We start from the raw sequence: 12,877 nt of genomic DNA, 5'->3' as shown, positions 1-12,877 counted from the left end.
ATAGACAAAGTAGTCAATGCAGGTATAATTGTACATTTTTAATTCTTGGCCCAGTAAAAGACTAGACTGGGACTGTTTTATATGACTTGGTGAAGCGTACTCTTAATACTGCAAAGACAGAATACAGCAAAGCTATTTTGGCTCAATGAAGATAAAAAAAAAGTAGAAATCCTTGTGACATGTTACTCCAGTAATCAAGTGACCATGGACACTCACATTCGTGTAGCACTCTAGAGTGCTAACCGTGCTTAATAGCTGATCATAGTTAAAGGGGGTTGTGATAAACAAGACCACTCCTATCAATATGATCATTTAGGCTAAATGGACATCATAGAAGGGGATCCACTTCTCCAAGCCTTCCTATATGAGCCAGATTGAAAAGCCAAAGCAAGGAAGTTGATTCTGCTCTGCCAGACTCAATACAAGCATATATTACATGGCCACCCTTAAATGTAATACTACGAATAAACAGCAGCCTGCACCTCAGCCTGACAATAATGGCTGATTGCCAGGGGTTAGAAAAGATGTGCCCACTGAGGTGGCCTCAATCTAAGAAACAGTTGTTCAGATGTGACAACTCTCATGACATCTCAGCATTAAAAATCTTTGTACTCTGCCAGGAAGCGGAACCCACGGGAAATTAAGGTAAAAGTGATGCCATGTCCTGCTTTGCTTCAGTTAGAAGTTCCTCCTTATTGTTGTATTTGTCTTTTTGCAGATGGCAGCTCTACATCTCAGGGAAAAAGGAAAAGGAAGTCTAAACATAATGTTTGTACAGATTGTCTGCCTGCAGAAGATTCATCCTGGTTAAAGGTGCAGTTGTCAGAAACATTCCAAGAAATTAGTTCCTCAACTAGGCATAAAAAATAAAGAGAGACTAGAAAAGTACTTTCACCGCATTCCTCTACAGAAGCTTTGCTAGTGTCAGAGGGCAAAGTATTTTTGGATGATTCTGATAATAAGGTTCCAGATAATTATTATCTATTTTATAAGGATAAAGTTCCTAAATTAATTAAAGTTGTCAAAGCTACTGTTGAGACAGATAAAGATTTAAGCCACAAACTAAAAGGAGCAACTTTATAAAGAAAAAATTCTTCCCTAGCATCCATTAGTCAAGACATTGCTCCAAAAAAACTGGGGTAAACCACAAAAAAAGAGTGGATCAAGGGGCAAAATTCAAGACCACATATAAGGAAGACCTCAAAACTTCTGCAGAATGGGAGTGACCACCCAAAATAGACCTTGCTGTATCTAGAAAGTTTGTTTTTCCATCCAGGGAGTCTTCTTTGCTGAATGATCAGATGGGTTGTAAAGCGTATTCTATTCTTAAGAAAGCTTATTCCTCCTCTGCGGCATCTTACAAAGTGGATTCAGTATCTATTTCGGTAGCAAGCACATATTACTGAGTCAGCACTCCCAACATCTTGAAGAATGGATGACTATAGTTAACTTATAATATTTAAAGCTATCCCTCTTATGAACTCTGCTGCTGAATTCCTTTGTGATGAACCTTTAGAATCTCTTTGGATTAAATGGTCAGGGGGTATCCCATCAAAAAAATCATTTTTGTGCCCTACTATCCACCCTTCTTCCTCGTTTGGTCCCCAATTGGAAGGCATTCTTAAGTCAATCAATTATGAGAAAGGTGTCTCCTTCCCTCAAGCCACAAGAAAAAGGGTTCAGACCCTTTTGAGGGGACTCTAAAAGATCATCCAGAAGACCATTTTCTTTTCATCCAACACAAAGACAGTAATGATTGAAGCCCAAACAAGATTCCTATCCCTCTTTTCAAAAATAAACCTGCGTCTCAGAAAAATGCTGACTTATGACGCCAAGAATGAAGATCCTCCAGTGGCGGGGGGGGGGGGGGGAGAGGTGTTGATGGAATTTGCAGATCTCTGGTCAATAACTCTTCTATCTGTGGTCAGCCTGTAATCGGTTATCCATTACCAATGGCACTAGTGAATAGTTTGACCCTGTATTTATTGTAGCTATTCGTGTTTGATGTGCTAAACGAGAAGCTTTCAAATTCTCAGATCGAGACAATAGAATAAAACAAGTAACACTTTCTTTTTTCTTTGCAAAAAAGTTTTTCTTATTGTATCAAAAAAGGTTAATTTAGAATCAGTAAGGTATAAATAATTAAACTTCACCCAAAGGTGCCAGAAAAGTCCATAAAGTTTCTGAATTTATTTTAGTCCATGGATTATGGATCTTGAGTGGAGATTCCACAATATTTTGGGTGGTCACACCAAATATTGATTTGATTTAGATTTCTCTTCTGTTCACTCACTTTGTATTTTGTTAATTGATAGAAAAAAAACCTATTAACACTTCTATTTTTGAAAGCATTCTTACTTTGCCGCATTTTTCCACAACTTCCTAAATATTTTGCACAGTACTGTACTTTGCCGCATGGGCACTTCAGCATGCATCACGTTATTGCAATTGAAATAACCTTTTTAATGTAATTTCCTCCCATCCAACAAAAGGTAAGAAAATTTAGGAAATTACTATAAAAGGTTATTTCAATTGCAATTGAAAAAATGGTCCATCTTAACCTGCCGGTTGATCGTCTGGAGACCCTTAGCAGTAGCATCCATAAATGGTCAGTTTTCCTGATCCCATCCTGTTTGTCAGACAGCCTCTGACTATGCAGGTGGCGGTGCTCCATTCGGAGAGGATTGATTTCTTTTTTTTGCCGGTCTCAATCAATCCCTTGCTTCTGGACCCTCCCTGGCTACGGCAACACGCTCCGATCCTGGATTGGAACTCTGGCCAAGTCCTTTAGTGGGGTTCAAGCTGCCATACCAAGTTCCTGGCATGGATTAGCCTGCGGGGATTCTGTTCTTAGCGTTCACTTCATTCTTCATAAGAGTGCAAGCAACGAGGAGAAGTGGGGAATAAACTGCCGATGCTGGACCCAAGAAGAGGGGGCGTGAGGGTATGTACTGTAAAGCCGGCGGGTCTTGTATTTTGTTTGGCAGCCTGTCCCTCCTTCAGGCAGCCGTCGTCTGCCTGTGTCCCCTGCCTCGCGGACGCACTGCTCTTAGTGCACACACGCACTCTGGCCGCCTCTTAAGGGGCAAGCGTGTGTAAAATTCAAAAAGAATCTCACCAATCACTGTTAATCCCAGGACAATTTAAGGCACCTTCACTATGCACCAGGTGCCTGAGCAATATTGGAACAACATAGTGTTATCCAGCAAAGGTTCCTGTAAGCATCTGATCCGGTCGGTTATTGCTATCAGTTATCAGCCTGTATCCAGATGTTGGTTACCAGCCTGTATCCAGTCTGCTATTGCTATCTGTGGTCAGCCTTTACCCAGTTATACATCACCAGCCTGTATCCAGTCTGCTATTGCTATGTGTGGTCAGCCTGTGTCTGGCTATCCATTACAGACCTAAATTTAGTCCGCTGTTGCTACATGTGGTCAGTCTGTACTAGTCTGTATCCAGTCCGCCGTTGCTATCTGGTATCTGCCAGGGTCCAGCTGCCCGCCACCTGCCTGTGTCTAGCTGCCCACCACCTGCCTTTGTCCAGCTGTCCGCCACCTTCCTGTGTCCAGCTGCCCGCTACCTGCCTGTGTCTGGATGCCCGCTACCTGCCTGTGTCCAGCTGCCCTCTACCTGCCTGTTTCCAGCTGCCCACTACCTGCCTGTTTCCAGCTGCCCACTATCTTCCTGTGACCTGTGATCCACGGTTAGTTTCCATTCGTCAAGGTACCATCTGCCAGCACCTGTTTCTTGCCTGTTTGACCAGCAGCTACCCTGCTGGGACCACCACAAGAGGTAGCGACTAGGTAGCCTCCCTGCACTGAAGACCACATTCCTATGTAGGGGTTAAAGGGTGAAGACTGGGGAGGATACTTAGATAACACCCTTGGGTCCACAAACCTGCTGGTCATAACATTTATAAAGAAAGGTGCGTTAGAAGTTATCCCTAAAAATCAAAAAGGTCAAAGCGTGTACTCCACAATCTTTACCATACCCAATCCAGGAGGGAAATCGTAATTGGTCAAGGAGTTTAGTTTTTTACAAAAACAAAATTCAAAATGGAGTAAATACAGTTCATAGTCAATATTTTTCAAGAAGGCGATTTTCTGGCCACAATAGATCAACAAAACGCCTACCTCCACATTCCTATACTAAAGGTCCATAGGAAATTCCAGCGAATTGCTATTCCTTTTCATCATCGGATTGTCCATCTTCAGTTCACCTGCCTACCCTTTGGAATAACTTTGGTGCCTCACATCTTTGGGAGTTGTTTTCTCATTTTTTTCTGAGGGGACTCTTCATTTGTCCCTATCTCGACGATTGACTAGTAAAAGCACCATCACGGGATATGTTGAACCAACATCTGGAAATAACCATACAGATGCTTAGTGCTCATGGATTTTTGATGAACCTCGAAGTCCCAACTATTTCCTTCCAGCAAATTGAGAATTCTGGGTGATATCATAGACACTGTAAAGATGACTCTCACTCAGTCCAGAGACAGAATTGTAAACATCCATCAAAGGGATAAAACAGCAAAGATCTCAAAATTCTTGCTCTGTATGTCTGGCAATGAGAGTCCTGGGTCTGCAATCGTAGCAGTACCGCAGGCAAAATTACATATCCCAAGTATTGCAAAACAACATCCCCAATAGTTGGGACAACTACCACTTGTCATTGAATGCACCCATGCATGTATCTCTAGCCTTCAAGCAGGATCTGCGGTGGTGGTTGGTTTCGGCACATCTGAATTGTGGCAAGTTTTTTAAGGCAGCCTGTCCACTAGTACTCACTATTGATGCTTCTGGTCCAGGTTGGGGTACCCATGTGGGAACATTATAGGTCCAGGAGGAATGGTCAAAAGAAGTGGTCAAAAATGACCAACATGAAGGAATTGAAAGCAATCAAGTTAACCCTTTTTCACTCCGATTCAATGCTACACCATCCCGAGGTCCAGATTCTCTCAGAAAATCTGTCAGCTGTGTTTTGTGGTAACAAACAGTGGACACCAGGTGTCCGTAGTAAGAGAAGTAATGTGCTCAGATAATGCAATGGGCAAAATACAACCTGAAGTCAAAATATGCAATTCACATCAGAGGAACTTTGAACTCAAAAGCATACTGGTTTAACAGGAACTCTATTCCTCCGGGAGAATGGAGTCTCACTCCAGAAGTCTTTTACAAATAGTCAATCACATTGGGAAACCGACAGTGGATGTGCTGGACACAGCAGAAAATGTCAAAATAAGAAGACTTTTCCCTATAAGCAGAAATGGTCACCCGTTTGCCATCGACTGCTTCTCGATCAGTTGTGAACATTTTTCTAATATATGTGTTTCCTCCAATTCCTCACATTCCTCGGAGTCTCAGGAAGATAAGAGACAAAGAAGTAGAAGCAATAGCAATTCTTCCTTACTGGCCTAGAAGGGCTTGGTTTCCGCTTGTGTTGAAACTTCTGAGTGGAAGATTCTATAAACTACCACGCCGCCAGGATCTTCTCCTTCAGAAAGAGATTTATCACCCCACATTAGACAGGTTACATTTGACTAGAAAACCTATATACGTCTCATGTATATATATATACACACAAGAAAAAATTCTCGTACAGACATATGTGAGTCCAAAATTATTTTACTATTGTTCCACAATTGGAATACCCTCCCAAAGACATCTATACAAAAAACAAACAATTTAAAACATACTTAAAATCAGACCTTCCGAGAGGGTCAATGCACCACCAAAGCCAATATATAATGATTATTCACATAGCAATTAGGTACATGTTACCACAGAGTAGAAGTTGAGAAATACAAACTAGTATACAGTTCAATAGTGTCAATAAACCCACTAGTACAGGTATATAGACCTATCACTGTTATTATGCTAGTTGTCATGCATGATTGTAAAACATAGTTAAATGGTTGCATCTCATTTACCTGAGGCTGGCATGGTGGCTGTTAGACGGTCTCAGAGAAGAAACACGGTACGTACGGTGCAAAATAATCTATGTTTTTGGGGAGTTAAGATGACCAAAAAATAGCATTCACCATGCAGCATAAATAATGTTATATTAGAATAGTTCAGACTTTTACTGACGCTGCAACATCAGTTATGTTAATTTTTATTTTTTTAACATTCCTTTAGGAAAAGTTTTTTTTAATTTTAAATATAATTTTTTTTTTGTACATTTATAATTTAACTGTATCTTGCCTTTTTTTTAGTCCCCAAAGCGGACTTTAACCAGCGACCTGCAGGGCTTAATAGGAGTTCAAAGATGGCAGACCTGGGGGCCTTCATTAGGTCCCCAGGCTGCAAAACAACCATCGGCACCCTGCAACGGGGGGAAGGGGCGACACACAGTTGGAGGGTGCCTCCCCCCTCATTTTAACGACATAAATGCCGCAGTCGTTATTTCACCTCGGCATCTAAGTGGTTAAACGGGCAGAATCAAAATGATCTTTGATTCCGCCCGTTGCAGTGGGGTGTCGGCTGTCTTATGAAACTGACACCTGCTCAGTATGGAGCGTGCTGTTTGCGTGAAAGGTTAGTGTAAGGGTATGTTCACATGGCAAACAAAAAACAGCCGTAAAATACGGAGCTGTTATCAATGGAAAACAGCCCCTGGTGTTCAGCCATTTTTCAAGCATCAAGTGTTTTTTGATGATTTTTTGCGGCCGTTTTTGGAGCGTTTTTTCTATAGACACAATGAAAAACAACTCCAAAACCAGCTCAAGAATTGACATGAACTTCTTTTTTACGCTGATTTTTTTACGTGCCATTTTTACAAGCGGCCGCATTTAAAAAATGCCCCGTGGGAACAAAATGCACTTTTTCCCATTGAAATCAATTTGCAGATATTTGCAGGCGCTCAGCCTCCGTATTTTTGGCCATTTTTCGGGTCGTTTAAGGCCCGAAAAATGGCTGAAAGTAAGCCATGTGAACATACCCTAAGAATATTTCTCACAAACTGTTGTCCTTATGAAATATAGGTTAAAAAGTAATTGAATGTGGACACATGGGTGTTGCATGTTGCCTCTGTTAGCACACTTCTCATTTTATATATATATTTTTTTTAACATGAAGTAAATATACCTTGAATCACCATAAGAAAACTCTGTTATAGAATATTGTTTGCAGCATATACCTGAAGATACCTAGATTGACGAGTATTAGCAGTTGCCAACAGCGGCTATAAATCTGGGAAGTGAAATAAAATAGAGGTACAGAAAATAACTTTCTGATATAGAAGCCTCATTGAGATTCTCAGTATTCTCTTATGAGATAATTAAAAGGTTCGGCCAAGTAGCGAGATTCTTGTTTGAGCTCCGATAGAAGCTGTTATTGTGAATGCATTCTAGCAATGAAAAAAGATGAATAAAGAGATAAATGATAACAGAAACAACCTTGTAGAAGGAACGATCCACATGAGAAAAAATAATATTACGTGGACATCAGAAAAACATTCTTAGTTACAGTATCTATGGAAAAAGGATACAATTATTTCTCGTAACCAACATTTACGGAAAGGCTGTATAGTAGTTGTTTTTTACAGTCAGGGTTTATTTCTTGTTCAGGTTTGCTCCGACAAAGTTGTTGCTGGAGGTGTCTTGTGAAGTCTGACTCTTTGACTTTTATGGGGTTTACATTGTCTCCCATGGAGTAGGTTTTGGAGGGGGTTGCAGATCTAGAGCACTATGGGTGGCTTCTAGGTTTAGGTATGTGTCTAGTGAGATGTTCACTTCATCACAGAGGTCTCTGATGTATGACCAGGTTCTATCTGTGTATCTCTTATCATTGGCTGAAACTCAAATCCCAAATGACTGTAGAGGATAAACTTCTTTATATACTTCAGCTGAAAGCCGGTCCATCTAAGATACGTGGGACAACCTGTTGGTTTATGTGAAATTTATTTTTGTAAGATATTGTTTTTAATGCAGATGGTTGTGCCAAGGGAATTTACAGGACACGGTGAGAAGCTGAGAGTGAGTAGAATAGCAATTCATGTATAGAGTCTGTCCAGATTATTAGCAGAGCATCTATATAGCTGAAGTAGGATAGAGGTGTTGATGTGCATTTCATAAAAGATATTGAGGTTATAAAAAAAATGGCCATTATTTGACATAAACTAGATCTTTTGCAGGTTGGGCTTTGTGGGTAGCTAGATTATTGGAAGAAAATAATAGCATGCTGCTTTACCATCCTTATTTGGGATGTTACAGTAGAGAAGCTCCGCATCCATAGTGGTATCATACTGTAACTAAACTTCATAGCGTATAAAGTAATTATAAGAAATCAACTACTTGACCAGGAGAGCCAATGATATCATTAAACAAGTTAACACTTTAGCTTTTTTTTTTTCATATATATCCTCCAACAAAGTAATTGTATATCGCAGATACAGTATTGGAAAAGTTAGCGTACCTGACTTTTCAGAATACGTCAGCTAGAAAAAGAGATGGGAACAGCACCACCACTTTAAATAGGGATGAAAGAATACAACAGACCGTCTCCATGTGCAAGCTCCAGCCCACTAAAGGATTCACAGGAAGAGGCAATATCGTCAGCATTCCAAAAAAGCTAATCTTTTTATTGTCCCATAGTACAGACACTAGCAATGTTTCAGTTGTAATTGAACCTTTTTGAGAATAAACTATCATATGTATGTACACGAGGAACAACACTGTATCTGTGCATTAGATAACTTGTATTCTGCATAATTTAGCACTTTTTGTCTGTGCAGGCTCTATGTCTAATTCACTGTTGTCTCTGAGCTACAACTTGATCATGTCTTTTATACACTCCACACATAGAAGAGGAGAATCCTGCTCTCCCATCTCTATCTATCATATATATATATATATACAGGGTGGGCCATTTATATGGATACACCTAAATAAAATGGGAATGGTTGGTGATATTAACTTCCTGTTTGTGGCACATTAGTATATGGGAGGGGGGAAACTTTTCAAGCTGGGTGTTGACCATGGCGGCCAATTTTAAGTCGGCCATTTTGTATCCAACTTTAGTTTTTTCAATGGGAAGAGGGTCATGTGACACATCAAACTTATCGAGAATTTCACAAGAAAAACAATGGTGTGCTTGGTTTTAACGTTACTTTATTCTTTCATGAGTTATTTACAAGTTTCTGACCACTTATAAAATGTGTTCAAAGTGCTGCCCAATGTGTTGGATTGTCAATGCAACCCTCTTCTCCCACTCTTCACACACTGATAGCAACACCGCAGAAGAAATGCCTCCCGTTCTGACCCCCTTAGACTTTTATCTTTGGGGTCATCTAAAGGCAATTGTCTATGCTGTGAAGATACGAGATGTGCAGCAACTGAAACTACGGATACTGGAAGCCTGTGCTAGCATTTCTTCTGCAGTGTTTCTATCAGTGTGTGAAGAGTGGGAGAAGAGGGTTGCATTGACAATCCAACACAATGGGCAGCACTTTGAACACATTTTATAAGTGGTCAGAAACTTGTAAATAACTCATGAAAGAATAAAGTAACGTTAAAACCAAGCACACCATTGTTTTTCTTGTGAAATTCTCGATAAGTTTGATGTGTCATATGACCCTCTTCCCATTGAAAAAACTAAAGTTGGATACTAAATGGCCGACTTCAAAATGGCCGCCATGGTCAACACCCAGCTTGAAAAGTTTCCCCCCTCCCATATACTAATGTGCCACAAACAGGAAGTTAATATCACCAACCATTCCCATTTTATTTAGGTGTATCCATATAAATGGCCCACCCTGTGTGTATATATATATATATATATATATATATATATATATATATATATAGAAGCTGCAGCAGCATGGAGGCTATTATACAGCACAGTCGAACAGTATAGCTGAGAATCCAGCACTGGGGTTATATATAACTTACTAGGAAGCTGCAGCAGCATCTGTCTGTGTCTTTTTTACTCTCCTCTCCATAGACTTGTATTGGTAGCATGTCTGTGTCTGACTCACTCTGCTCCTGTTCCCTACTCTTGCTGCCCATCCCTTCTCCATAGACTTATATGAACCGTGTCTATGTCTCTTTCTCTCTTTTCTCCCCTACCCTTTCCATAGGCTGGTCTGCAGCAACTCTGCAACTGTGTCTCTATCTCCCTGCTCCGTTATCCTGCTTCCCGCTCTCCATAGACTTCTATGGGCAGGCTGTAAATAGCCACAGCCCCACTTTCTGCAGTCCGTCAATTCTGCTATGTAACCAGTGACGGATTTGGCTTGACAACAGGGGGTGGATAGCAGATTACAGGAAGGTGAGCCACCTAGTGGCAGTAACTTCACACAGAATTTGTATGGATAAAACAACAAAATTTTAACAGTAAGTAAATTACAAAGTTGATATATATCAGGATTACTATTAGATAAGCATAAATAGTTTGTAACCTTAGTGTCCATTTAAATATTTTTCTTTGGAGTCCCAGCAATCCTCTAATTATTCCTCCGTATGTATTATCAGACTCGCTGAAATTGTTTCATCTTACATATTATACAAATGATAATTTGTGGAAAAACTCAAAGACAGAAAACAAGAGAGCTCACCACAGTAGTCTTCATCAGCCCCATTTTCACAGTCCTTTACACCATCACAATGGAAAGCCCGAGGAAGGCATATTGTGAGGTTTCCACATGGAAAGTAGCCCATTCTGCATTCAGAAGCAGACAAGGAATCTGTAAACATATAGATAAATTAATATATTTATGTACACACAAACTACTTTGGATAAATATTATACTGTATATGATCTAACTTTTGCAATCCATGTTTTTAGTTTTTTTTTTAAACTTTTTAATCTGATGTATTTAAATAATTCCACCAGAAAAAAAGGAAAAAAAAAAAAAATGACCACAAAAAAAATACTCTCACAGTATCATCACATGGTACAAGCCGCAATACCTTTGATCACCCACACAGGTATCATACAAAACAGTAAAACAGAATAAATGTATTCAAAGTGTAAAAAAAATCACGTTATAACTGTGCAAAGAGAGCTATTACAATATAGAATTGAGTTCATTATAACCATGAAAAGTGAATTCACATTTTGATACAGTACAAAAACTATATTAAATATGTAATATAGATTATCTAGATATTACAGAACATGTGCAAAATTCTGTACAAGAGATACATGAATCAATTTGTAAAGGTCTTATATGTTAAAGAAAATAACCCTAGTCGGCTGTGTCCCTGTACAGTTACCCCAGTCGTATCGCTGATTAATATTATCCTCTTCAGCTGACCACATGATATAGATAGATAGTTAGATAGATAGATAGATAGATAGATAGATAGATAGATAGATAGATAGATAGATAGATAGATAGATAGATAGATAGATAGATAGATAGATATGAGACATATAGATGATAGACATACAGAGAGATATATAATATAATATGATAGATATCTAATAGTTAGAATAGATAGATAGATAGATAGATAGATAGATAGATAGATAGATAGATAGATAGATAGATAGATAGATAGATAGATAGATAGAGAGATATGAGATAGATAGATAGATAGATAGATAGATAGATAGATAGATAGATAGATAGATAGATAGATAGATAGATATGAGACATATAGATGATAGACATACAGAGAGATATATAATATGATAGATATCTAATAATTAGAATAGATAGATAGATAGATAGATAGATAGATAGATAGATAGTAAAATAGCCAATTATATGTTGAAAAATGCTAAAATATGATTTTATCACTGTAAAGACTTTTAGATTTTCACACCTACAATCCGAGCTGGCCTTCGGTCACACAGACAGCATTACCTCTCACTACTGTAGATGGCGCCGTTAGCCCTAATGACCTAGTAACCTAGAGCTTGCACAATCCCAAACTTGAGAGCCCAAACCCATCTGCACAGGTTGCAGCTCCATTCCCTAGTTTATTGATTGAACAGTGTTATTTAGACAATTGTCTGTTATTTGGGCACCTTATGGCAATGGTATTTTGAGCACTGTATGATTGTATTGTTTGGGCACTATTTGGTACATCATAAGGGGTGGGGGTGCAATAAAGGGAATTGCACAGGGCACCAAACCAAACTAGGGCACACACTGTGAATATGGAAATATTAAAGGAAAACCAAAATGTTTGTGAAGATTTACTGACAGTGGAAGGAGACCAGGGGGACCGGCCTACTCAGCCTAAATAACCGAGTATGGAATATTAATGACGTACTGTATATTTCAGATTTACAGTTGTAGTATTGTAGTAAGTTTCCTGCTTGTATCTTAAATGAGATGTACTCGATAAGTTAAGAAGTTTTCAAACACTAATGAACTAGTGCCCACATTTATTAAAACTGGCATTTCATACTCTAGTGTTTGAGTGAATTGCGACAAATTTATTAAAAATAAAAAAAATCTACACCTGCTATGCTATGCACCATTTCCTGACTTTAGTATTAATAATTCTACCGAAATGTTGTAGTCCATGCTCACTTCTAGTAAACTGTGCACTTTTTTTCTCACTACTTTTCAAAACTGGCGAGTACCGAGAAAAGTCACAAATTTTACTAAAAAAATGTGCACATTTTTTGGGTTCAGTTGAGGCCAAAAACTGGCGTCAACAGATTAATAAATGTGGGCCTATGTGTTTGCTGTGTTCACTACATTGTGATATGATAGTAGTAATAGGTAAGAAAACTGGAGCATCCTGTATCTTAATCTTTCCATTCAGCAAGGTGCAAAAGGAACACAAGTCGGGGAGGGATAGGCTATGTTCACACAGGGCGGATATACTGCATAAAAGCACGCAGCATATCCGCCCTGTACGCCGCTGGGAATTCTGGCAAAAAAAAAACCACACCAAACTGTGGTGCAGTTTTTT

The 12,877-nt window shown here is 39.2% G+C and overlaps 1 protein-coding gene across 1 annotated transcript in view; it reads right to left on the bottom strand.

The window, feature by feature from the left end:
• RXFP2 (relaxin family peptide receptor 2) overlaps nucleotides 1-12,877 on the bottom strand; it is a 587,658-nt gene that overhangs the window by 301,202 nt on the left and 273,579 nt on the right. Inside the window, exon 2 of the mRNA XM_075851693.1 lies at nucleotides 10,558-10,686. Within this exon, the coding sequence (XP_075707808.1) occupies nucleotides 10,558-10,686 (129 nt within the window). The remainder of the gene's footprint in view (nucleotides 1-10,557; nucleotides 10,687-12,877) is intronic.

The sequence above is a fragment of the Rhinoderma darwinii genome, chromosome 2 (assembly GCF_050947455.1).
Source record: "Rhinoderma darwinii isolate aRhiDar2 chromosome 2, aRhiDar2.hap1, whole genome shotgun sequence".
NCBI classification, from domain to species: Eukaryota; Metazoa; Chordata; class Amphibia; order Anura; family Rhinodermatidae; genus Rhinoderma; species Rhinoderma darwinii.
The sequence above is the reverse complement of the archived record's forward strand: the minus strand, read 5'-3'. Positions and strand labels throughout refer to the sequence as shown.